Below are 26028 nucleotides of genomic sequence, written 5' to 3' on the forward strand. Positions count from 1 at the left end.
TAATGAAGAAAACTAACAGGTTTGATACAAAAAAAACCAAGCAATGGTGGGGACTGCAGTGAATTGGACAATTCTGCCCAAAGCTGCTTCACTTACTATTTTGCTCCCATTGGTTGCCTCTGGGCAAGAAAAATCTATTGATTTTTTTTTCCCCAAGAAAAGCCCCAAATCAAGTTCAGCTGAACTTTTCCATTTTTAAAACAATTCTGGCCAACTTCTGCTCCTCACTGACCAAGCCTTATCTTTTCCTATAATACTCAGCACCTAAAAATTCTTGGCAGAAAGGAAGAACCAATATGCTTCTGGCACACTGACCAGGTAAAGCTTATCCAGAGAGAATGGGCCTAAAACTGCCATCATATGTATTAATAGAACAGCTGATACAACTGGGGAGGATTTTTAGCCTTGGAAATGACTAATGAGAGGCATAACTGCTGTTGCAAATAAGAAAATCTTTATAAATCTAGGGCACACTTTGCTTAAATGTGAGTCCCAAATATCAACTTTTTATCTAAGAATCTTTCTCAATTCAGGGTTTTCCTAAATATTAAAGTAAAGCAGAAACATGTAATGAAATTGCCTGGCACAACATTTGGCAAAGCAGTCAAGAAACACTGACCATTATTATGGAGGTTTATACATTTTCTATAAAGCACAAGAATATACCCTTACTGTCATTGCATAGTTCATGAAGTCTGAGTTTGGTTTAATAAAAAGTACTTCTGTAACAATTCCAACTACAGCATGAGATTATGAACCTGAATGTTCACATACAATAGCAAAGACCACTCCTCAGGGCATTGAAGATATGACTACCACTCCAGGAATCTGACTTTCATGGTCTCTGTTCTTAGCACCCTACGACTACATGCACAACTTGGAAAACTATACATATGATGTGCATTAGAAAGAAATGTGGCTCATCTCTGGGATATAGAAAGAACACAAAACTGAGTATGTAGGGAAAAAAATTATAGAACTATAGAATGGGAGTCAGTTTTTTTTGAAAAACAGATACAGATAGTACTTAGAACATTTCTAGAATGGCATACAAGAAACTTACCTAGACAACCTTGGGAACTGGCTGTTTACTCCCCCCACCATTCCATTTTAATTTTCCCCCCCTTATTAGCACTATCATTACCCTTAAAAAATGGCCAAATAATTTAGTTTGGCCAAAACCTTCTGGTTCTTAGCTTTGCAAACATTACCAAGGATACTAATCTTTATATATCTCCTCATATTTTCACTGTCACAGCCCCAGAATTTTAGACTACTGTGCTCCCCAGCCTACTCTCCCATTACCAAACGCACCTAACCTTGGTGGCTGCTTCAGGTCACCCTCTCACTGTCCCTCATTTCTTGAGTCTTAAACTAGATTTTTTCCCCCCATTTGTGCCCACTGTGAGGGTTTAACAGCTCTTAGATACCACCCCAACACTGACTCCCAAATTTTAACTATAGTTTTGACTCCCTTCCCAAACTCCAAACTGCATATTACAATTACCTACTCAGTATTTCCACCTGGATGTCAAGTAGACATCTAAATTTAATACATCTGAAGCTGAACTCATCTTCCCCAATAACACTTTACCTACAGCCCTTCAAATCTCAGCCAATGGCACTTCTAGCCTTATAATCATCCAAATCCATTCATTCAGTTCAGTCATGTCCAACTCTCTGCGACCCCATGGACTGTAGCTTGCCAGGCCACCTTGTCCATCACCAACTCCTGGAGCCTACTCAAACTCCATTGCATCAGTTATGCCATCCAACCAACTCATCCTCTGTCATCCCCTTCTCCTCCCACCTTCAATCTTTCCCAGCATCAGGGTCTTTTCCAATGAGTTGGTTCTTTGCATCACGTGGCCAAAGTATTGGAGTTTCAACTTCAGCATCAGTCCCTCCAATGAATATTCAGGACTGATTTCCTTTAAGATTGACTGGTTGGATCTCCTTGCAGTCCAAGGGATTCTCAAGAGTCTTCTTCAACACCACAGCTCAAAAGCATCAATTCTTCGGCACTCAGCTTTCTTCATAGTTCAACTCTCATATGCATACATGACTACTGGAAAAACTACAGCTCTGACTTCAGAATAAAACAATGACTAGAAAGCAGTCTAAGCACAATGCTAGTTAACTAAAACTGAAGGTTGTCCTGGGGATTGAGATCAAAGCCATATAATCATTAAACTGTTTTCTAAAATAGGTTAAAATTAATTTTAAGTCTAGGATTTAGATTTTGACATTTTAATTTCTTTTGAATACAAGTCACTTTTTGCAGGCTAGGAGGCAGATCAAGCCAGTCCAGTCCTCTAGAGATCCAGGCCAATTCTTAAAATCTTCAGCAGAATGACATTAATACAAGGTGCTAACAACAGGATTATAAACTCTAAATAATAACCATTAGTCTACATTTTTTCCTTAGGAAGCAGCCAAAAGTCTAGTCCATAAAGGTATAGTATAAGAACATTTTGATCTACATAGGACAGAATGATCCAAATTATATGCTGGCCAACCTATCAGTGAGCCAAATCAGAGCTGGCCAAGGATTGGTGTACAGAGAAAAGTGTTTACATTTTGAAAACTTGCTAATTCCTAGTTGTTGTTAATAAGAAAGCAAGTAAAAAATATTATAGATGCACCACACTGATATTTGATTGTGCCAAGGTCTTCCCCTGGAACACAGAGTTAAAGAGTATGGGGAGAAGACACTTATTTTCAAAATAAATTACTTAGTAATAAGAAATCTGACATATCACATTCTTCCATTTTCCCTAAGAACATTCTGACCATGAGGACTAATTAAAAGAATGCTCAGCTCTAAAAAGGGTGTGGCAGAACACTTTCCACTATAAAATAACCTCCCACTTTCCCATACAATTAATTGCTATTCTCCCATGATGCATATTCATTCGGAACTTTGTCAGGAGCTTTTTGCCAGGGCCAGAAAATGAAAAATAAGAGAATGCCCGAATGACAGTTACTTGTGAGCTTAGTTAACATCTTTCAGGATGGACCTATAAAATCTGGCCACTGTTTTGTTAAACATCTGCAAACTGAAGAACTCCTTAGCCCTTAGTCATAGTTTCTGCTCAATGTCTTAAAGCTGGGCTCAGTTCCATCTGTGACTTTTCTTCAGGGCTGGGGTGGGTGCTAGTCATCAAAGTCTGGAATGTCATCATAGGAGTATCCCCGGTAGCCTTTGGATGCATAGTAGGCGATGCGCAGGTGGTAAAATCCTGGCAGGAACACCAGGATGCCAATGATCAGGACAGGAACGGCCCGGTCTGCCCCCTGGTGGCAGAAGGAAGCAAACATTACTACCACGCAAGTTATTAAATTGTAAAATAAAGTCATGGGTCCAATTCATAAATCAGTTATCATATACTTTTCAGAGCTTTGGGAAGTACACTACCAAGAGAAAAGGTTTACATCTCTTCGTCTCTTTAACAATTGCAGAAAAACTGCAAAGTACTAAAATTATAAAGAAATTATTCATGTTCATCCACAGATATTTTGGCTTTTACTCCTTTAAAGTTTTTAGTTGTGAATATACCAAACTCTGAGCCTTGTTTTTCGTCCCTTATTATAACACAATCTGGGTTTTCCTCGTAGCTCAGTTGATAAAGAATCTGCCTGCAATGCAGGAGACCTGGGTTTGATTCCTGGGTTGGGAAGATCCCCTGGAGAAGGAAATGGCAACCCACTCCAGTATTCTTGCCTGGAGAATCCCATGGTTTCTGGCAGGCTACTGCCATGGGGTCACAATAGTTGGACACGACTGAGTGACTAAACCACCACAACACAATCTGTAAAGATCTGCTTTTAACAGATACTGACAGGCTGTTTCATTCAAAACTGAAATAGGATTATTTACCTCATATGGTTATGGTGGAAATTAAATGAGGGGATTGATACATGTGAAGGAAGGAGCCCCAGCTGGCACACAATGACGATAAATGCAAGCTTAAAATCAAAGGGAGAGAACTTCTGAAGGGGATTATTTGAACATTAAAATTGATGGTCTAAAACTTTCACAATTGACACAGTTGGTGCTATTTCTATTATCTTATTTTACATTTTCTACTTTTCTGTTTATTTTTTTCAGGATTTCGACTGTACATCCCTAAGGAGATATATCCTAAGGATTAAAAGAGTTGCTAAGAAAACTTACAGTGCGTTCAGCCTTCTTTTACTTAGCATTAATACTACTGTTACTTTTAAACTGTTGCTGCTGCTGCTGCTGCTAAGTCGCATCAGTAGTGTCCGACTCTGTGCGACCCCAGAGATGGCAGCCCACCAGGCTCCTCTGTCCCTGGGATTCTCCAGGCAAGAATACTGGAGTGGGTTGCCATTTCCTTCTCCAATTACTTTCAGAAATTAAGTTCAAACTGTAATCTTAAACTTGCCTGGGAAATATCTAATACTACAGCTATTATGACGTATTAGATTGGCCAAAAAGTTCATTTAGGTTTTTTGGTAAGATGTTTTGGAAAAACCCAGAAGAACTTCTCGGTCAGGTCAATGTCTATACAATATTTCCCTGTTTTCTAAAGGATACTTATTTCCTAATTCTGTCTCTGAGAAAGCCTAGAAAAAATGAAAACCAATAGTAATGGCATCATTAATGCCCAGTTTGTGAGCTCTAAATCTACTTCCCATAAAGAAACCAGAGCTCCTTAGTGAAATGGCTGTTTAAAAGTTGGGGGACAGGGAATATACAGATGGGCCTGGGATAACATGCTGAGCCAGAAAGCAAGAAAAACTATTAAAGGCTTTGAGAACCCACGTGTAATAGCAAACACACAGCATCCCTATGAAATATTCTTTTTAAAAGAAAACTAAAGTGGATCTAAATCTAAGCAAGTTCCTAAATCTATCAGTACACAAGAAAGAGGGGAATAGAAAAACAAGGTAAATTGTACTAAGACAATACCCCTAGATCTATGTAAAAACTGTTAGAGAGGCATACTGAAGATGCACACTTAATAATAATTTACCAGCAACTGTAAATCTGGTATTTGCTTTAGTATATATAGGAAAAAAAGTTGGGGGTATAGATGAAACAAAAGGTCACTAACTGTTGATGTTCAGCTGTGGATATATACTGGGGGTTCATTATGTTATTTCATCTACTTCTGTTTTGTTTGAAATGTCTGCAATAAGAAGTGAAAAAACCCCAAACCAAACCAAAAACCAAAACAATCTAATAAGTGATTTTCTTAGTTAACACCTTTATCCTTACTTATAAAATAGTCTTTTATAAATTACACAAGGTGAAGTGTTATTTGTGATCTCACCTCCACTCTCAATTTTTACATCATTAATAAAGTTAACTGAAGGCACAGTCCTGAAGTTCAATGTTCAGATTTAGACAGCACTAAGCCAGCCTCTGGTAGCCACATGATACTTTTAAAATAGCTAAAGACAAATTGCTACACAGCTAAAGCAAATTTATATATATCTCAAAAGCCATGTGCAGCCATTTTAGTGGGACAGTCTACTATTCCTAATTCCCAAGGATAATGCCCAGTTTTAGCTCTTTGCTGTGTTCCCTATATAAAGCAATGTGACCATCAGCCCCTGGTCTGGTGTGTGTTAAAGATCAGATGTGAACTATGGTCAATATTAGCTTAGATGCTGTGTATAAGCATCTGTATTGGGCTTCCCTGGTGGTTCAGATGGTAGAGAATCTGCCTACAATGAAGGAGACCCCAGTTCAATCTCTGGGTTGGGAAAATCACCTGGAGAAGAATATCCTCCAGTATTCTTGCCTGGAGAAATCCACAGACAGAACAGCCTGGTGGGCTACGGTCCATGGGTTCACAAAGAGTTGGACATGACTGAGAGGCTAACAGAGAGACTGAGAGACTAACTGCCACTACTTTACAATCCAAGAGAAAGAACCACCAAAAACCACTTTAGGTTTCTAAGGTATACTGAAGCTCAATAGGAACTTCAACCAAATCCACTTTAAGAACCAAATCTGGTCCATGAGCCAAAAGTCTTGGCTTGGTCAGTGGTCCCAGCCTATACAAGCCTCACTGCTTTTGCCCAAACACTAACTACAGTTGTATGTCTGTGGCATTGCAAAGTTACAACAATAGCATCCCACTCCAGTTATAAACTTTATCACTCAGGAACCTCAGTGCTAGACTCAGCTGTGCTGTTCCAAACTATGATGGTAGAAAAATCGCCCACATCTCAGAGGGAAAATTTGCCCACCTGCCATACCCACCTCATAGGAACTGTGAGAGAAGTTTGTTGAGGCTCAAAGGAAGAAACATCTTGTTGTCTGAGAACAAAATCTTAAAAAAAAAAACCAGAAACCACCTTTTCTTCTTTCTGCTAAAATATGCTGTACTAGATATAAGACAACAGAGTGGCTGACATTTTAAACATCTTCTGGAAATCCCACAAGCCCCTCAGCTTACCCCTTTGCTGATATAGCCTGCCAGCAGGAGGGAGCCTATGATAATGAGAAAGGCGCCAATCAAAAACAGCACTGTAGCAAGCGCAATGGCCTTATATGGGATCTTAGGAGGGCTTTTCTTAAACTGGAAGAGAAACAAACAAAAAAAGACAAAGAAGAGCATTATGAATATACAGGACTCAGATACTTTAAAGCAGGGAGGATAAGAAAAATCAATCTTAGGGTGTCTTGAAGTAAGTCCTACCACCCACTGCATCTCTGGGAGAGAAAGGAAAAGGACTGCAGGAGAGGAAGCTCCAGTTATTGCTCTAACAATAACTCGAGTAAGGAAATCTCAGCAGAATGTTATTTTTTCTAGTTCTAGTCTCATTTCACAGACCACTCATTATACTGTTGAAAAAATCATTTTCTTACAAAAACAAGACACTTCATGTTACACGTTTTTAATAAACATGCCTTTGCACATGGAAGAATGTACTAATCTATAGGGATTAAGAGTGAACATCAAGCTCTGGAAAAGTAAGAAAGAGAAAAATGATTTCTGGCATTCAAAGTTAAGTTGGCATCTGGTCAAGGGTTTTAAAAACAACTTTTTCTGAAGCATTAGTTGCCTGATCCACCGAGCAAGTAACCTGCCTTATTAACAAGTTCAATTTAAGGTTAAAACACTCAAAGACAAACTTCTAAGGTTTGGCTCATGTTTGTGTGTGACCAAACTGACTGGAAGCTTTTCCAACCTGCTTTAAAAAAAAAAACTCTCTCCTTCAAGTGTGGGTCCCAAAAGTACAAAGAATAATTGATTTCTTTATACTGATACTTATTTAAAAGGATGGGGTTCCTGCTACTTCTTTGATCCTAGTTCCACCTAAAATAGTCTAGTCTAAAGGGAAGTGGGCAAAAGGAGATGCTACACCCTTAAGTACTTTATAAACAATGATCAGGAAGGACACACATTTAAAAAATATTCTCTGTTTTACTTACTGTTTGCCACAAAGAATACCTTTAATAAATTGGATCTCATGACATCAGGAAAGAAGGAAGATTCCCACAATCTGCTGGCTTTAGCAGTGAGTTTCTCCCTTAAAAAATGAACTGGTTTTGACTGAAGTGTAAACAAACTGGTAACACAGTCTTTAAAAAATTCTGCTTAACAAGATAATCTGATTATTTCCAGATAAACTAAATAAAATTGGCAACTATTAGACTCTGGCATCACAACTAAAATTTCTCAGAAATGGACAATATTTATATTGGTCTGAAACTGCCAAGGTCCCTCTTTCTGCAGGCTATGGCTGAAAGAGACTCAGCAGTTTCTTTTCTGCTCCCTCTAATCCCTAGGAACAATCAGCAAAACCTGGAAGGTCTCCCTGCTAACTCAGCATCAACAGAGCCAGCTAATCTCATCAGGTCCTTTCTGCATTTACCTGAAGGTCAATGTAGCCATCATCTGTACTAGAGAGTCTTGAGTATTTCACTTTGCTACTGGGAATTCCAGTAGCCAGGTTGGTACGAGACGGCATCATAACACGCTGACACAGCTACAGTATGAAAACAAAGAAAAGTATTATTGTCTGCAGGCTACTACAATGTGTTTGCTATACATACTGGAGTTCTGGGCTGCCGTGTTATACTAGCATTTGGCGATTTAAGCTCCATTGCTCTTAGAGCCTGATATTCCTTTGACATGAAAACATTCTCATTATGCCTCTACTCTAGTTTCTCCTAGTAGAATAAGAGTCAAGACATTTGCCAAGAACCAGACTTCTTATTTATTTTGCCATTAATGTTTCTCTGCCTCCTCATTTTTTCAAAGTCACAAGAGAGTAGGTGAAACAGTGGTCACTTAAATCCATCTGACATTTCAACCATTTTGCTACAGTACTGCCTGTCCCCCTATCCCTGCTTTCAGAAAAAGGGGAGCATATACACAAGTGATTCTCTAATTTGACTAGGACAGAGGAGAGAGGGTGAGAAATGAAATACATTCACATCAGTATTTTGCCTGTTTCCCTCTGATGGATATCATCCGTTTAACACAAAAGATCTGTAAAAGTTCTTGTAAATTTGGATAAGCTATTGGCTACCAGTATTATACCAGTGTCCTCTGATTTGCCTGTCTCTCTGCTCCACCCCAGAGGGCTTCCTCCTTGGCTCAGGGGTAGAGTCCAAAGGAGGAGACCCAAGCTCAGTCCCCGGGTTGGTAAGGTTCCCCTGGAAGAGGGCATGGCAACCCACTCCAGTATTCTTGCCTAGAGAATCTCATGGACAGAGGAGCCTGGCGGGCTACAGTCCCTGGGGTCGCAGAGAGTCCAGCACAACTGGAGTGACAGCATGCACGCACTGCTTCAGCCCAAGCACTGAAAGCAGCAATTTCACTTTCCAGGTCCTTCTTCAGCTACATCAAAAACAAAACAAAAAAACTCTGAATAAATGCTTGGTTTTTGTTCAAACTAGTCAAAGTTGACTCCTATAATGAAATCGTGGCTATTACGTCACCAGCTTAAAAGACAGTAGATAAAACTGAAAAACATTTGTAATTCGTGTACTTTTCCTCCATAAAATCACAAAGTTATGTGAATGAAACAAGTAAACCTATTTTGATCAAGTTACTTGATTTCTAAAAGTGAAACATATCTATGCGCTTTGCTGCTGCTAAGTCGCTTCAGTCGTGTCCGACTGTACGACTCCATAGGCGGCAGCCAACCAGGCTCCCCCGTCCCTGGGATTCTCCAGGCAAGAACACTGGAGTGGGTTGTATATACTTAATTCTGAATATTAATGAGCTGTTTTAAGTGGCCTGCAGACAACCTAATTAGCATTATAAAGGAACTGGTGCTAACCGCTCCTGCTCCTTTTTAGTAATTTTGTAATGATACAGAAATTAAGTACTGAAAAAATAAAAGTTTGCTTTCTTATATGCTTTTCAAAAATGGTTAGATCAAATTATGTCAAAAATTGTTTTTAAGTGTTGTGATCCTGATTACACGATAATCTAAATTTAATTCTATAAACTTTAAGTTCAAACTACCAATAAATGGGGGGTTTTGAGAGCATTTAATCACCTGTGATTTGTATCAGTCTTTAAAAGTTTACATACTGTCATTAACTATTCATACACTGCATCAAAACATAAAAATAGGCATGGCGTAAGGAACACCAGACGACTGCTTATTGGTAGCAGAGTAACAATTCTAAAAGAGGGAAAAGGAAAAATGTAAAGCAATGTTTACTGAGTACCTGCCCAACAGGCTTTTTTACCAGCCTCACCGGAATCCCCAAATTTCTTCAGCACTTGAATGCTGCAAGAATTTTTTAAGCATAGCACTTAGCACACAGCTTCGCACTACGCGCCTCTCCACAATACTTCCCTGTCCGCTTCCAGACCCAGCCAGCAAGAGAAATAAGAACTGACGTGAATTTAGATGGAAAAATCTGCTTTCAGGAAAGCGGCCAGCCGTCCCCCGGGAGGGTGAATGCTCCACACCGAGGACTCCAGCCTTCACCGGCGGAGAGCGCAGTCTGGGCCGCGCCGAAAGCGTGAGGCGAGCGCTTCCGCTTCCGCTCCCGCTCAGGGAGCACACACGCCTTATCCGGGGCCCGAGCGCGGCCAGCTTGCTCACGGTTGGCAGCTGGAGCGCCCGAGGCCTCCCCCAACTGCCACCCCGCCTCGGACCGGCTACACGCCGGAAATGGCGTGTGTTTTGGAGGCTGCGGGCCGGAAGTGGCGTCAACGGGGGCGACGCCTTCTCATTCTAGTTTCTTCGGTTTCAAGCCCGCTTTTTTTCCAGCGGCCCGCACAAGTCGTCGGGTCTTACTGCTGCGCAAGCGGAGCGGCCCCGTGGGGTTTTCTAAGGCTCTGCAGTCCGGGCTGGCTGTCCACCATTCCCGCCGGGGCCGGTGGGTTCCTAGGCAGCGGCGCCGCCTGGATCACAGTCAGGCCCAGGGCTACCCGGCCACGTGTTTCTTTCCGGCCCCCCGGGCAGGGTAGGGAGCTCAGTGGCGCTGCGAAACGCACAAGCTGAGCTGACAAAGCTCCAGAAAGTTGGAGGTCTCCGTGTGACCAAGGAAGGCTGCCTTCCCCGGGGTCTGCGCAGCGGTCTCTGCCACCGTCTACCTCACTCACTACTCTGGAGTAGCAACCTACATTCCCGTGCTTCAGTTTCCTGCACATCTTCAGGCCAGGCCCTATTAAGAGGGCTGCACACAAGGTACATTTTGCAATTCATAAAGCTCTTTAAAATGCCAAGCTTTATTAAAGTATAATTTACATATACTGAAGTACAACTGGGTTAGTTTTTTTGACAAATGCAGTGGAGACATCACCACAGTGTAGATAAAACATTTTTTTCACTCCAAAAACTTCCAGCAGGCCCCTCTGCTGTCAAGTCTCCTTCCCCAACACACCTGGAAGGTAATTTATCTACTGGATACAGTGACTTCTACCATTGGATAACTAGAATTTAATATGTGACTTTGCAGCACAATTATTGCTGGGCCTTTTTCACTTTCTTGGTTGACTCCTGACACCCATGGAAACCATTTTCATCCTTTAAGGGAATAAGTCCCCCCTGCCCCTCCCAAAAGTCTACTTACACTAGAAAAACTATTTTTGCACATACTTCTTGGGACCTATCACAGACCTACTAACATTTTCGAGACTCCTGTACAAGGCTCCCTAGGCTAAAAAAAAAACACTGCCCTACAACAGTCCTGTAAGTGACCTTATAAAGGCCATTGAACTTTGCAAACATTAAGCTTCTGTAAAGTGTTAGTTTCTGCTAATACAAAATATTATATGTGTTCTACTCTCTTTTCATTTCTTGAGCTCAAGTCAGAATACCAAAGTTTGGCAAATGAATCACCCCAAAATACTCACTGTATTTGCAAAACTTTAGACTGAAAAAATACAGCAGTTACATGAAAGAGCTGGTTGAATTATAACTTGTTTAGGATACTTGCAATCATTGTAGTCCAAATGAAGGCACTGTCCTATGATGCTTAAATTCAAATGACTTTTATTTAAATTGAAAATGATACTTAAAACACATTCAGAGTCAAAACTCTTGTTTATAAAAACTATAAGGATTATTCCTAGGTAAGGCAGAAGTATTACTCAGTTAACAAGACCAGATTTGATTTGCACTTTTCTTTAAACAAGTTGTAAAGAATGGAGAAAAAATAGTTATTTACAGAAAACAGTATCTACATATGTACTCAGAGGTACAAACACAAAGACTTAAGTGTGTGCTGGCATCTCAGAAGCAGTTCTCAAAGAACTTAGTTTTATTTCTTTGAATTTTAAGAATGTCTAAGATCCTTCTTCATCCTCGATCTTGGGAGCCAAATAGTATTTTAAATGTCCCATATCAGCAATTTTATACTCTACAACTGAAAGAAAACAGGAGAACATAGTTAATTATTGAGAAGTACCACATACACTACCTACAAAACCAACATTCAACAAGTTTATTATCTTACCAAGGGGTACATCTGCAGACATACTGAGTGTTACTGTAGGAGACAGTGGAGTGGCTTTTGTAAAGAAGTTCAGGTACCTCAGTGCAAAAGTTAGCTGAACTGGTTCATTCATCTCTATGGTAACCTTAGGGAGAAAACAAGAGTCATTATACTGAACAACATTAAGAAAACGGCAATCCATTCATTGATAGTATACATTAAAAAATAGTCAGCTACTAAATAAAGGAATAAAATATATTAATATATTACAATTCTGCAAACCCTAAGGACTTAATGATTATAGACAAACTTTATTATGGCTTATAAAAATCACAAAGATACCCAAATACCTCATGTCTCCTACAGAGGGACACACCATTATCTATAAAATATTCTCCTCCCATCTCCAAACAAAACACCTTGAAAATCATCAAGCCCCTAGAGCTGTATCTATCAGAAAATGGATCTGAAGAACATATTAACTGACATAAGGAACTCAGTGGGCAAAATCCAGACTTTGGGAAATTTGATAACAAATGACTTAGTTTCTTCAACCAATGAAATTGTAATGGAGAGAAGGAAACTGAAACCGGAGAAACAATGGACTAAAAGAAACCTAAGAAGCACATCCCAATGAACTGTAATATATGGACCTTATTAAAAATCTTGATTCAAATAAACTGAAATAACAAGGGAAGCAGAACACTGAAAAATTCCTTAACATAAATTTTCTTAGATGTCATAAAATGTTTATGCTATAATAACAGTAAGATATTCATGTATGAACTTTTAAAACTTCTGGCTGTGCCTCACAGCTTGCAAGATCTTAGTTCCCAGACCAGGGATTGAACACATACACTCATCAGTGAAAGCATGGAGTCCTAACTACTGAACTACTGAGAGAAAAAACAAAACTCAAGATTGACAAGGAAATGAGATGTAATTTAGAATAAAAGAAATTAGCTCCTGGAGTTTTGTTACTAATATATATTTATTACATATATATATTTAGACTCTTTATTTAAAAGTTAATATATAAGGATTACGTAAGAGCTAGATTTCCCCCCCAACCAGATCCTTTTATTGAGTTGCTTAATTATTCGGTAAAAACATAGTAAATACCTCCAGAAAGCCAAGGGTAGCCTCCCAATCATATTCTTAAGATTATGTGTGGGACTGATACACAAACTCATTGTTCTGTAGTTCTATAAAGGTTGCACTGAATTTGTGTTCCCTTCTCACAAATTTAAGTTATATGGCATTTATAAATCAGTTGCAGATTTCAAAAGTGTCTTTCAATTCTCACAAATCAGTTACTTGAAAATACAAATTGCTTTTCTTTAGAGCTTTCTTTAATCTTAGTAATTACCTTGCTATGGACTGAATGTGTCCACCCCCCCATCAAATTCACATTAAAACCAAATTTCCAAAATGATGGTATTGGAAGGGTCTTTGGGAGGTGCTTACGTTAGGAAGGCAGACTCCTCACGAATGGGATTAGTGCCTTTTAGAGACCCCAGAGAACTCTCCTACCCCTTTCACCAGGTTAAAGAGGCTGCTGTCTTGCCCTCGTCAGACACCAAATCTGACCCAGTCTATGGTACTTTGAAACAGTAGCCTTACCAAACTAGGACATAACATAGTGTAATTCTTCAAAGTATTTTGTTTACTTGAAAACTACTTACAGCTTCTTCCTCTTTATCAACATTACTCGTCTGTGACAATTTAATATTTCCATTTCCAAGTTCTCCACTTGCAGAAAATTTCACTCCATCTTTAGCACAGGAAATTACAACAGCATCTCCAATATGACTGAGATCCCGGCATATACGTGCAAATTCACCAGAAGGCATCTTTACTACACAGCTATACTCTTGTTCCTATTAAACAAAGAAATGTAAAGGTCATGGAAATGAAAGATTTGGCACCCTCACTTCCTGAAGATTCAACATCTAAACAAGAACTCACAATTCAAGATTTTCTGATTACTCTGAAATATCACTCATTGTGCAATTTCTTAACATTCTACTAAAAAAAAATGCAGATATAAAAAATAATCATCATCATCATACTAAGAAACCAATTAGAACTTAAACTTTTAAAAGTAAATGCACTATCCAGGGAACAAGAGCCTCCAGCTAATCACTCTATAGGAGGTCTAAATCAAGAAGACATTAGTATATGGCATACAAATGGTAACAGCACAAATAGGTTTGCTTTCCAAAACAAGAGCGTGTTAGGCATTGTAAACATCTGAACACATCTTCTTTTGATGTTGATAAAACCTAACCATAATGAATTTCTGCTAAAATAGCTTTAAAATCTCAATAAAAATCAAGCACTCTAGGAATAATAATTTTTTTAAAAGATGCAGAGGTTAATGCAAATATGTCCTTGGCAGCAATGAATTCAAACCAATGAGCCACTGCAGAACACCATAATTTAATAAAATGACAAATATGTCAGTCTAAATACCCTACTCTGGAATATACATGAGCAGATATTCAGAAAAGTTCTATTAGGAAGTAAGCTTTAAATTATTATATAAATATATGTTATGTAACTATCATGACCGTGTACAGCATGCTCAATCAGAAACTTTTGATACTCACTGGAATTCCAAGCTGTTCAACATCTAAATCCATTAACTTCATTTCATAGTCTGAAACCTTTTCCTGATCTACCAAAAGAAAGCAAATTTGAAGAAAAACATGTAAGTTTACAACTAAGAGGTATATTTTACAGTCATCAGACTTGGGAAATACTGACACTGCATTTTAGTTTCCTCTGCCATAACTCAGTAGAAGGGTGGACTTACTTGGAGCTTCAAATACTAGTGCCAAGGTGTCCGCATTATCTTCAGCCCTTAAGGTAATGATGTCTTCATTGCCAGCACATTTTAGTATTTTGGACATGCTAGAACAGAGAAGACAAAGGGTTTTAAAACACCATCTTCTCAAGATCGTTAGTTTTCTAATGGAATTAAAATCAGGAGTTACCACTTTTAACCATTAGCTGCAGTTGTTTAGAGCCTAAGTGGTGTCTCCTGGACTGCAGCCTATCAGGGTCCTCTGTCCATGAGATTTCCCAGGCAAGAATACTGGAGTGGGTTGCCATTTCTTTCTCCAGGGGATCTTTTCCACCCAGGGATCGAACCCTCATCTCCTGCATTGGCAAAGTGATGCTTTACCAGTGAGCCACCAGGGAAACCCTTAACCAGTACGCCATCTGTCAGATTGGTGAGTTAGGAAAACGTACTGCACGGGGGATATGCAAGCCGGTCCAGACACTTTGGAATGCAATCTGGCAGTATAAACCCAAAAGGCCCACAACATACCAAAAGCAATTTCACTTCTGGATATAAATAAAAGAACAACATTTTATGAATTTCGAGTGGGTGAAGTAAATTATCGGGCCAACTATCTTTAAAAATGATCTAATAAACCTATTAAAGTACACGGCATGTACTATGGGTATTTATCATAAGCTTTAAGATTTAAACGTGTGTAGTTCAAAAGTTGAACGCCATTGCCCTGGAGAAAATTTTCAAGTCCAGGATCTTAGGGTGCTCACCGCAACTTTGCAGTAATAAAAGAAATACTCTGGTCCCTAGATAGTGTGACAGAACTAGGATACACTATAAAGCACTTTAAGTCAACCAGGACCAAGGTTTCTCATCCAAGTTGCTTGCACTTAACGACCAAAGCGTTCTGCAACAGTCTTTTCCTGAAACCGCAAAGTCCATCATTTTCCCGCCACCACACGCTTTGTGACTTTGGCGCGGAAAACAGCCGGTTCGCTGTTCGCGCTGCAGCCAGCGCGGGCTTTGCAAACCGCGCGCTCTGCTGGGTCCCGCCACCCGCCCTACTCCGCAGCAGGCCAATGAGAAGACGCAGATGACCCACGCCAGCCAATGAGGGCCCGGCTCGTAGGAGCTCGCGCCACGAGCCAGAGGTAGGAGCGGACCATGGCCCGGATGTCCGAGGCTTTGGAGCTCACCTGGTGAGGTTCACACCCATGGCCAAGTTACGGTCGCAGCGGTAAGTGTCGAAGCCCTCGGAGCGAAGGGTTAGCTGCACCAAGGAGACATGAGACGAGTCCATGCTCTGTAGGTTCACGCCACTTGAGCTGATGTCCCAGCAGGCCTCATTGATGAGATCCTTAAGCGCCTCCAGCACTTTCTTCAAGATGGAGCCCTGGACCAGGCGCGCCTCGAACATGGTGGCGGAGTCGCAATGACACGGCTACAGGTAGAAGGAGTGAGGAATGTGTAACCGGCTTAGGCTTCAGAGGATGAGAGCGAGAGGCGAAACACGATTACGAACGCCTGAGACGAAGGAAGCCTCTAACAGCTAGCCGCGCCTGCAGCCGTTTAATACTGCCGCGTCTGCTAGCGCGCGCTACGTCTCCGTGCCCCTTGTTGATACGTCATCACGCTGCCCTCCCGCTGCCTGGGCGGAGAGACTGTAAAGCCAATCCTGTCCCTGCACTGCACGAAAGCCGCCCCACCCCGAGCATCCATTGGAGGATGCAGGTATGGGGGCGGGGCAGGGGCGCAGCGCTTCAGGGGCCCAGCAGATCGGCGTGCGCAGGGGTCTTGGCCGTTTTGTCATGTTCCGGCACCCGTAAGAGGAGTCCTTGTGAGTGTGAAAATCAGTCCTAGGCTGGGCGGGAATGGTCGATGAGCTGCCACGCTGTGCTGCCTCATCAGCCTCCCGCTTGAGGGGTAGAAAATTTATAGCCCTGAGTGAAACGTAAATCCAGGCTCTGTGCTCAGTCGCATCGGTTTGTCTGACTCTTTAGGAAGAAAAGCCACCTTTTCTTTAGCTGTTTGAAGGGAGGTACAGTTATGATTTAAAAAAACAAGAAAAGTTATCTCCCTACTACCAGCTCTTAAAGCTCCTCCGCCACCTACACACAAATTGATATCATTTATTCATGTAACTTTCTAAGTTTTTTTTTCCTCTACAAGTATATATCTTTTAAAAAACAAAAATGAGTTCATGCCATAAAGAATTCAGCAAAGTGCTTACTAAAGTATGTTTAATTTTATGCCAGGTTCATGTTTTGCTTATCAGCACCTCTTAAAAAGATGGCATCATATCCTACAAATGTAACCTAACCTAATTGCCAATCTCTTGTAATTCGGGCAACTCCTTGAAGTAGTATTGTTGAATAGAGGAGCATACGCATTAAATTTTGGATAAATGTTAACTAAGTTGACTTCTAAAAGATTGTAATTTACACTCCAGCCAAGACTATGAGCATGCTCCTTGCCTCTAATTTTTCTGTTACTGGCAATCTAATTTTTAAATCTGTGCTCGTTTGTGTGGAAATTTCAATTTGCATATTAAAAGACTGGTGCAAATTGGATATCTTTCATACAGTTCTTGACCATTGCATGTTTATATTTTTTCTATTAAACTTTTTTCTGATTGATTAAAAGCATTTCATATATTAACCATCTCCCTATTATGAATATTCTCCCTTTGTTTCTTTTTTCCTTTGTTTACAGCATTTCTTTTTAGTTACTTCTAATGTTTTACCTTGGTCTGTAGAATTCTTTAGTCTTTCTATCATGTATAGTGTGGATGTGGTTTTATTTATCCTGTTCATGGAATTTTTGTATTCCTCGGCCGAAAGATTGATGCATTTCATCAAATCTAGAATATTGTCAACCATTATGGTTTCAAAAATTCCCTTTCCCTACTCAATGCTCTCCCTCTAGTATTTCTATTAGATGTGTCTTTAATTTACTTTAAAATACCTTCAATTGTAAGATACTCCATTATTTTATTAGCACAAGAAAATAAAATATGCACCTATCCTGTAATAAATATGTAAAAGCACACACATATATAAAAGCACTCGTAATATGTCTTAACATTCAGTTTCTCAGTCAGTTGCTGATAACTGCTGTTTTTTCCATATATCACTGTTGTCAAGGCTGTGAATGGTGCAGCATTCTTAAGAGTGATACTGGGCTTCCCTGGTGGCTCAGTGATGCAGAGTCACCTACTGGTGTAGGACCTCGGGGTTCGATCCTAATCCTGGAAGATCCCACATGCCTTGGAACAGGGTCTATGCACTACAACTATTGAGCCTGTGCTCTAGAGCCAGGGAACCGCAACTACTGAAGCCTGACTGCCCTATAGCCCATGGCCCAAAACAAGAGAAGCTATCACAATGAGAAGCCAGTGCACTTAAATTGAAACCAAGAGTAGCCCCTACTAGCTGCACCTAGATAAAGTTTGCACAAAGTAACAAAGGTCTGGCACAGCCAAAAATAAATAAAATTATTTTAAAAAGAGTGCTACTCTGTTGTTTCTGGAATTTATTCCAAGACTCAGCCATGCATTTGTAAATTTTGATGCTAGCACTAACTTCAATTATGTATGATCAACTACCCTTTTGCATGTATTTTTATATCAAAACACAACAGTTTCATCTTTTGTGGGTATTTTCCTTCTAGGTCATTTTGGTGTCTGAGTTCCTTTGCAAAATGTGGAATGCATGTATTCTTCCAGTGAGAAATATTTGCTTCACTAATAACATGTATACTCTGTTACTCTGTTTCTGTGCTTTCTGCTTACATAATAGCATTTTGGCATTTTAATGCCAAATCAAAGTGTTATTAATTTGAAGGTATTTTAAATGGCAATTAAACTCCACTCATGATTTAAGAATGGCTATGAACTGTGGTCAGATATGGCCTTTCTGAGTAGTTAGCATTTTACCAGAGAAACTAGCTGTTTGGAGAGTGGGAGAAAGAGTATTCTTGGCTGAAAAAATAACATTTAAAAGGACAGCATGCTTAGAAGGTGTTCAGATAGTAGTTTGTTTTAAAATTCAAAGCTTTTTGGACTTCCCTAGTGGCACAGTGGATAAGAATTCGCCTGCCAATGCAGGGGACTAGGGTTTGATCAGGAAGGTGGTTCAGGAAGGAAGATCATGTGCCATGAGCAACTAAGCCCATATGCCACAACTACTGGGCCCACACTCTAGAGGCCCATGAGCTGCAACCACTGCGCCTAGAGCCTGCGCTGGGCAATAAGGGAAGCCACCGCATTGAGAAGCCTGTACACTGCAAGAGAAGTCACCACAATGAAAGCCTATGCCCTGCAATGGACAGTGGCCCCTGCTTGCTGCAACTAGAGAAAGCCCAAGAAAAGCAACGACGACCCAGTGCAGCCAAAAATAAGTAAGTAAATCTGAAAAATTCAAAGCTTTTTAATAAATATTTTCCTCCAGTTTTATTGAGATGTAATTGACATATAGGCTTCCCTAGTGGCTCAGTGGTAAAGAATCAGCCTGCCAGTGCAGGAGATAGGAGTTTGATCCCTGGTCTGGGAAGATCCCCTGGAGAAGGAAATGGCACCCACTCCAGTATTCTCACCAGGAAAAATCTCATAGAAAAATATCTGTGTAAAAGCCCACAGAGGATCCTGCTGGACTGTGGTTCATGGGGTCGCAAAGGTTTGGACACGATTTAGGGACTGAACAACAACAATTGACATAATAGAACTCAAAGATTGATATGTCTGGAACACACTGAACAAAGGGGAGAGAAGTTGCAAAGAGAGGCAGGGCTGAGATCTTACAGCACTTTGGAGGCCTATAAGTGAAAAAGAAAGTTATCAAAGGAAGGTTTGACATGAGACTTCTCTTTTAAGAGGATTACTTAAACATCTAGTAAAGGTGCTATTCCAAACAGAAAAATGAATTAAATTATGGTAATTCATTAAACTTCTAGGATGCTGGGAGGGATTGGGGGCTTGAGAAGGGGACGACAGAGGATGAGATGGCTGGATGGCATCACTGACTTGATGGACATGAGTTTGAGTGGACTCTGGGAGTTGGTGATGGACAGGGAGGCCTAGTGTGCTGCGATTCATGGGGTTGCAAAGAGCCAGACACAACTGAGCGACTGAACTGAACTGAGGGAAGAATAAAGCTATAGACTCTTCCTAATTGTTTACTGAAATAAATTCGACAGATTAATTAAAATTCAAATACATGCAAACTCAAGAAATGGAAAAATATATTGGTAAATATTTAAGAGATCTTGCTGTGGACTTCTAAACATAAAAGGAAAAAACACCCCATAAAACATAAGGAATGACTATGTAAGTTTTAAAACTTCCATATGCCTAAAAACTTGTGTCTGTTAATATATTTGAAGTTTCCACAATAGAGAAATCCAATTCAATGTATCTAAACAAAAACCAAAGGTCTCTGGCTTTCAGTGTCTAAGGTCCAGTCTTAGTAAATGTATGAAAAAATGGTTTGCATTCTGAAGCGGTGTGCACTGGTTCTCCAGTTAGGCTGGGTTTCAAAGCAAACAGCCGAGCTTCCAGGAGGACTGATGTAATGCTTACTTGGATGTGACCTTTCACATGTTCCCCAAAGGTGAGAATCTAGTTACTAACACTTCCACTTGTCTTAAGGATGAACTTGTGGCTCTCTCTGTTGACATCCTTTTACATCCTATAGCTAATAAACCTTGTATAATTTATCCAAGAAGTGTCTTAGTCTTCAGTTCAAGAGGTGATCACTAACAGCCAAAACAGTGGTCACACAGTCCCCAACAGATTAAGAGTTTAAAAATTACAATCAGCATGTTATTTACTTTTATAAATAAGATTAAGACAAAACACAAAAGCAAGGCTTTCTCTAAATAAATAATGGCCTGAATGGAGTGGTCTGTTTCTGTCAAAAAACAAAATCAAGTATTTGTACAATGTTGTTAATAGAGAACAAAGTATACCCTGAAATCATTGATCCTCCACACCGATTTTGGGCTTTCCTGGTGGCTCATCGGTAAAGAATCTGCCTGCAATGCAGGAGGGAGACATGGGTTCTATCCCTGGGTCAGGAAGATCCCCTGGAGGAGGGCATGGCAACCCACTCCAGTGTTCTTGTTTGGAGAATCCCGTGGACAGAGGAGCCTGGCGGGCTACAGTCCATTGGGTCACAAAGAGTTGCATACGACTGAAGCGACTTAACACGGATCTCACGTTTACTTTACTGTAGACTGTAAGCAGTGTTACAGGCATTTTGGGATCTAGTTTCACAGAAATCAAGAAAATAAAACATCCGGTTCAGAATTCTATTTTCCCCAAACCTCACAGTTCAGGTCAAAATTGCTAACACAAAACTGCATCTCCTATGCGTGCAAATTTCTCTCCTTGTTAAATTACAAGATGCTAAGGGAAGGGGCCCCACTTTATACTTGTTTTACATCACTTACAAGGCAGTGAACAGGAACTGCTGAAAGCAATGCTGAGTAACACAGATATTAACAATAAATTTAAGAAGGCCGGGAGTATGTTAGAGCGGGCGTTGGTGGCAAACAGACTTATGTTCTAATTCTTAGTGGGCACTTTTTAGCCGTGAGACCTTGGCTAAATAATTTTCTTTTAGGAGAAACCTCATTCATTAGGGACTTGGGATGTGTCAGGTACAGAGGGGATCCGGCTGTGAACAAAGTAGGCAACATTCCTCCCCACCTAAAAGGTCTTTCAGTAGTTCAGAAGGCAGAAAAGAAATCTGAATAACCGTGGAAAACCCTAACTGTAAAATGAAAATCATATCCACTTCCAAGTGTTGTGCAGTTTAAATGAGATAGATTACATAGTTCAGTGCCCAGCACATAAAGCAGACGATATAGACTGAAGTTTGAATTTCACTTCCTTATCAGTAATCTCCTTTTACACAGGTGGGCTCCCCAGGCCTTTCTGCTCAGGGCCTAATAAGCGGATACTTATCTGTGTGAGGGAAAGTACTGACTAGGCAGGCTGGAGACTGGGGAAAGTGAAAGAAAGTGAAGTCGTTCAGTCGTGTCCGACTCTTAGCGACCCCATGGACTGTAGCCTACCAGGCTCCTAAGTCCATGGGATTTTGCAGGCAAGAATACTGGAGTGGGTTGCCATTATCCCCAGCAAGTTGTTAACCTCTAAGACCGTGGGCGCCAGTGCTCGAGTTCCCATTGGCTAGTCTCCTTCTGAAACACGCCTTTTCCCGCCCCTTCATGCTACTATCTAATAACGCACGCCTCTCCACTACGTTTCACTTGCCCCGCCTTCGCCCCGCCTCCCTAACGGGTTCGCGCCATTGGTGGATCTCCCAGGCCGTGATGGCGGTGGTGCGCCTGCGCCCTCCCTCCGGGCCTTTACCAGAAAAGGAGCAAGCAGGCAGAGGCTGGAGAAGGCTGGTCAAGCTCCGCCCGGGTGAAAGGGCGGCGGCTGAGCCGGGAGGGGCCGAGTTCCAGGGCTGGCGGCTGGGCTGCGGTGGGGCTAGCGAGGCGCTGCGTAGCTGCGCGCTGCTTTGGCGACTCGGGGCTGGCCGAGCAGAGTCCGCGCGCCGGCCCCGGCGTCTGCGCTACGCGGCAGCGGCGACTAAGCGCTGGTGTTTCCAGCATGACGGAGCTGAGGCAGAGGGTGGCCCGCGAGCCGGAAGCTCCGCCCGAGGACAAGGTAGCGGCGGCACCGGGTGGGCGCGGCTGCGGAAGCGGCGTCCCCCATAAGTCCGTGGGGGGCGCGCAGAGAGGGGTCGTCTCGCCTTTTGACTCTGGCTCTGCCGCCGGAAGCATCGGGCCTCAGTAGGGCGGAGGGTCCTTGGGTGCGGGGTCCAGCGGAGCTCGCGGTAGGGTTCAGCAGGTCGAGGTCCCGAGGACACAGCTCTGGGGTCCGGTTGGGGTTGGTATCTCCGCGGCGCAGGAAGGAAAGCGCGGGAGGTTGCGCACGTCTGCCTGTCTCGCAGGGCTGATTGGGGCCGGGGGGAGGGGGGGGACGGGTTCCATTCTAGTCCACTGCCCAGGCGTTCCCTGGTGTGAAGACGTCGAGACCCCGCAAAGATTCCTCAGAGCGTGATTTAGCCTCTCCGATCTCCCGTTATTTTTTGAGGGGTGATGGTGTATCAAGACAAGGCCATGAGATTTACCTGTTAGGAGATTTAAACCCCTTCTCGAAAGTTAAATCTGTTGGCTTTAAGCAGAGAAGTCATGCAGTCATTAGGTGTTGAAAGGTATATTCCCCAAAGATGGGCTTGTTTCCTGCTTCAGATGTGGGCTTTGTTGGGGTAGAGGAGGGTAGAACAGAGGCCATCTTGCGGGGGTGAGGGATGAGGTGAGAAGACTTCTTGGGTTGAAGTGAAAGGTCTATGCAGGGAAGGTGAGGAGTGGCCTTGTTACTGTGGACGCTAAATGACAGCACAAACTTGGTGGTAATATTTCAAGCCTGGAGTTTGTCGTGGTCAGGAGCAGTGTTATTTGGTGGATTGATGACAGTGATGTGTAAACTGGACTGAGGGAGCCTGGACCAGAATGAAAGAGTGTCTGACTCGCGGGTTGCCAGCTGGTGACCTGCAGTTGCTTTCTTTGGTCCCTGTGTTGCTTTAAAAAACCAGAATATTTCTCCCAGCCTCTTGAATTTATTGCCTATTTTGGATCATTGGAAGATTTGCCATCATATTCCCAGCTGATTAATGTTTGGCTGGAACTGAGGAACAGCTGCTCCCACCAATCCCTATTCCCCCTACACCAGGCCCTCAATACCCACTTATGTAGCTTTCCATTTTAGAAAACCGGAGGAAAGGAACGTTGGGGAGATATCAGGAAGGAAGAAAGCCAAGATTTGGTGTCAAGGTGTCAACAGCAGTTATACTAGAAGGGTGAAAGATAATGGAATTTGATTTCTAGAATATGTTTTGGAGAAAAATTTGGTTGCAAGTTGAGGAGTCGCTTACAGAGACAAGGTACTTTGAAGTTTCTAATCTTCCCATTAAATACCTTAGTTTGGCCTGGAAGAGCTCTGTTGCCACCATGCATTTGCCTGTTGGGAAGTTACCAGATGTTTTGAGGCTGTATAGCCCTGTATAGGATGAGAGATCAGTCTTGATGTTAATGGGACTTTGTGGTTTTAGGTGTGAAAAGAGCAGTCAAAAAAGAAAGCGTGATACCTAGTGGGCTGTATGTTAAAAAGCTACTTGTAAGAATTAGAGTTAATGGTAAAAACAGGCAAACCCACATACCCCCAAAACCATGAGGTTATGAGGTAAAATAAAATTTCTACCCTCCCCATCCAACTACTTGGATCCATTTGAGGTTCACTGAATGCTTGTTGCTCCACAAACACTTAGTCCATTAGCTCAGAACAAGGCAGTTGCACCATTGCCAATATTTCTGGATTACCATGCATGGGATTTTTAATAATAAAGATTCCTTTTAAAAACTGTGAAATACTTTATTTGTCTTTGATGAATGTATGCTGTGCTTAGTCACTCAGTCGTGTCTGACTCTTTGCAACCCCATGGACTGTAGCCTGCCAGACTCTACTATCCATGGGGATTCTGCAGGCAAGAATACTGGAGTGGGTTGCCATGCCCTCCTCCAGGGGATCTTTAAACCCAGGGATCAAACCGAGGTCTCCCGCCTTGCAGGTGGATTCACCGCCATCTGAGCCATCACATGAATGTATATAAAGTATTAAAATTAGGTTTATTTTATTTCATAGTTCGTGAAACTTACTTCCATGTTTCTGACTTTGCTGATATTCTTGGGTTAAAATTTAAGAAAATAAAAAATAGTAAAACAAGGGCATCTTTTAAGGGAAACAAATGGCAAAATAACCAGCTTTCTTATTTCATAGTAGAATTCAGAAAACAGTGTCAGGTCAATTCATTAAAAGAACTGAAACAAATTTGAAAGATTTAGGAAAAAATGCTACAGTTGCCTAACTGGTATGACAAAATTTAAATAAACAGTCATTTCAAAATAATCTGGGGAATGTGTTTATTATTATAAAAGTCAGAATGTATTATATTTAGCATCCTAGAATTGAATTGTCAAGCCAGTTGCTAATAAAGGAAATTTTTCCTCTGGGAACCGTGCTTATAATTTTAAAGTCCCAAAGCACAGTATTGTTGCCAAACCAAGAAACTTGGAGTTTAAGGTTTGGAAATGATCTTCCTCCCATCATTCCATGTTTTTCCATTGGAGCTTAGGAAAGGAGAGAATGGAACTTGGGCCAAAACATTGGCATCTTAAAATTTATGATTGGGTTGGCATTTCAGGAGACTTTGTTTTGGAGGTTAGAAGGAAGGATGTGGAGTCCTTTTCTATCGTCCTTAAGTGCTAGAGTGCTGTTTAAAGTAGAGCTTTACTCTTTCAAGGCTTTCTTTCTAGATCAATGAAACCAGTATAAAGATCAAATAAAGGCATCATTTAGAAAGGGGAGTTTAGATTTTAACTGAAGATGGTGGTTTTAAGAGCAGGGGCATAACAGCTAGAGCTATCATTAGCCTGGACAGTGCCGCTTACCAGCTGTGTGTGTGTGTGTGTGTGTGTGTGTGTGTGATGTCAGTCAGTCCATGTCGCTTGGACGTGTCCAACTCTTTGCCACCCCATGGACTGTAGCCTGTGAGGCTCCTCTGTCCATGGAATTTTCCAGGCAAGAATACTGAAGTGGGTTGCCATTTTCCTACTCCATACATGCTGTGTAACTTTGAGGAAGTCACTTAACTTGCATAAAAGCCTCAGCTTGTCCATTGAGGGGTGATAAAAAAGTAGCATGTGCTTCAGAGGATATTCATATGGATTAAGTGAGTATGTATGTTACATATGTAGAGCAGAAATTGTCACATTGTACTGTGTTAAGCTATTGTTTCTGGTTGAAATATAGTTTTACAGGAAAAAGCTAATATTCACCTTCTACTCTTGGAAGATGATTAAATCTTCAAGTTATAAGTGTTCAGAGTAGTCTTTTCCTATTTATCACCTTTTAAAGAAAATTTTATAGACAGAGCTTGGCCTTCTATGACCCACCTTTTCAGTTTATCTTCTTACTGAATTTTTCAGCGCTCCGAATCACAGTCAAACTTCAGCTGTAGAAGGAATATTGCTACATGCAATTGTCTTTCCCTAATAGCCTTTTCAGACCTCCCTCATTCTAAGCTGGTAAAGAATCTGCCTGCAATTTGGGAGACCTGGGTTCGATCCCTGGGTTGGGAATATCTCTTGGAGAAGGGAAAGGCTACCCATTCCAGTATTCTGGCCTGGAGAATTTCATGGACTGTATAGTCCATGGGGTTGCAAAGAGTCAGACATGACTGAAAGCATATTTTCATAGCATATTTTA

General features: G+C 41.3%; 3 protein-coding genes across 5 annotated transcripts in view; 1 reads left to right on the forward strand and 2 right to left on the reverse strand.

Annotated features, from left to right (window-relative positions):
- Nucleotides 1-1135: 1135 nt before the first annotated feature.
- On the reverse strand, nucleotides 1136-10002 carry TMEM230 (transmembrane protein 230). Of its 3 annotated transcripts, XM_068987251.1 has the most exons (5): nucleotides 9849-9863; nucleotides 7861-7974; nucleotides 7437-7515; nucleotides 6438-6560; nucleotides 1136-3297 (listed from the first exon to the last, which is right to left on the reverse strand). In XM_068987251.1, the coding sequence occupies exons 2-5, from the start codon at nucleotides 7881-7883 to the stop codon at nucleotides 3157-3159; spliced, it is 366 nt and encodes a 121-aa protein (XP_068843352.1). In that variant the 5' UTR covers nucleotides 7884-7974; nucleotides 9849-9863; the 3' UTR covers nucleotides 1136-3156. The 3 variants fall into 3 exon arrangements, with proteins under 3 accessions (XP_068843352.1, XP_068843353.1, XP_068843354.1); XM_068987252.1 differs by lacking the exon at nucleotides 7437-7515 and having other exon boundaries at nucleotides 9849-10002; XM_068987253.1 differs by lacking the exons at nucleotides 7437-7515; nucleotides 9849-9863 and adding an exon at nucleotides 9674-9789.
- A 1461-nt stretch (nucleotides 10003-11463) lies between these two features.
- Nucleotides 11464-16241, reverse strand: PCNA (proliferating cell nuclear antigen). Its single transcript, XM_068987442.1, has 6 exons — nucleotides 15893-16241; nucleotides 14712-14809; nucleotides 14506-14573; nucleotides 13579-13773; nucleotides 11915-12038; nucleotides 11464-11824 (listed from the first exon to the last, which is right to left on the reverse strand). Exons 1-6 carry the CDS (start codon nucleotides 16111-16113, stop codon nucleotides 11745-11747), a joined length of 786 nt encoding a protein of 261 aa, XP_068843543.1. The 5' UTR covers nucleotides 16114-16241; the 3' UTR covers nucleotides 11464-11744.
- A 5961-nt stretch (nucleotides 16242-22202) lies between these two features.
- CDS2 (CDP-diacylglycerol synthase 2) overlaps nucleotides 22203-26028 on the forward strand; it is a 42870-nt gene continuing 39044 nt past the window's right edge. Inside the window, exon 1 of the mRNA XM_068986985.1 lies at nucleotides 22203-22368. Within this exon, the coding sequence (XP_068843086.1) occupies nucleotides 22312-22368 (57 nt within the window). The 5' untranslated portion in view covers nucleotides 22203-22311. The remainder of the gene's footprint in view (nucleotides 22369-26028) is intronic.

Source organism: Capricornis sumatraensis, chromosome 15, assembly GCF_032405125.1.
Source record: "Capricornis sumatraensis isolate serow.1 chromosome 15, serow.2, whole genome shotgun sequence".
NCBI lineage: Eukaryota > Metazoa > Chordata > Mammalia > Artiodactyla > Bovidae > Capricornis > Capricornis sumatraensis.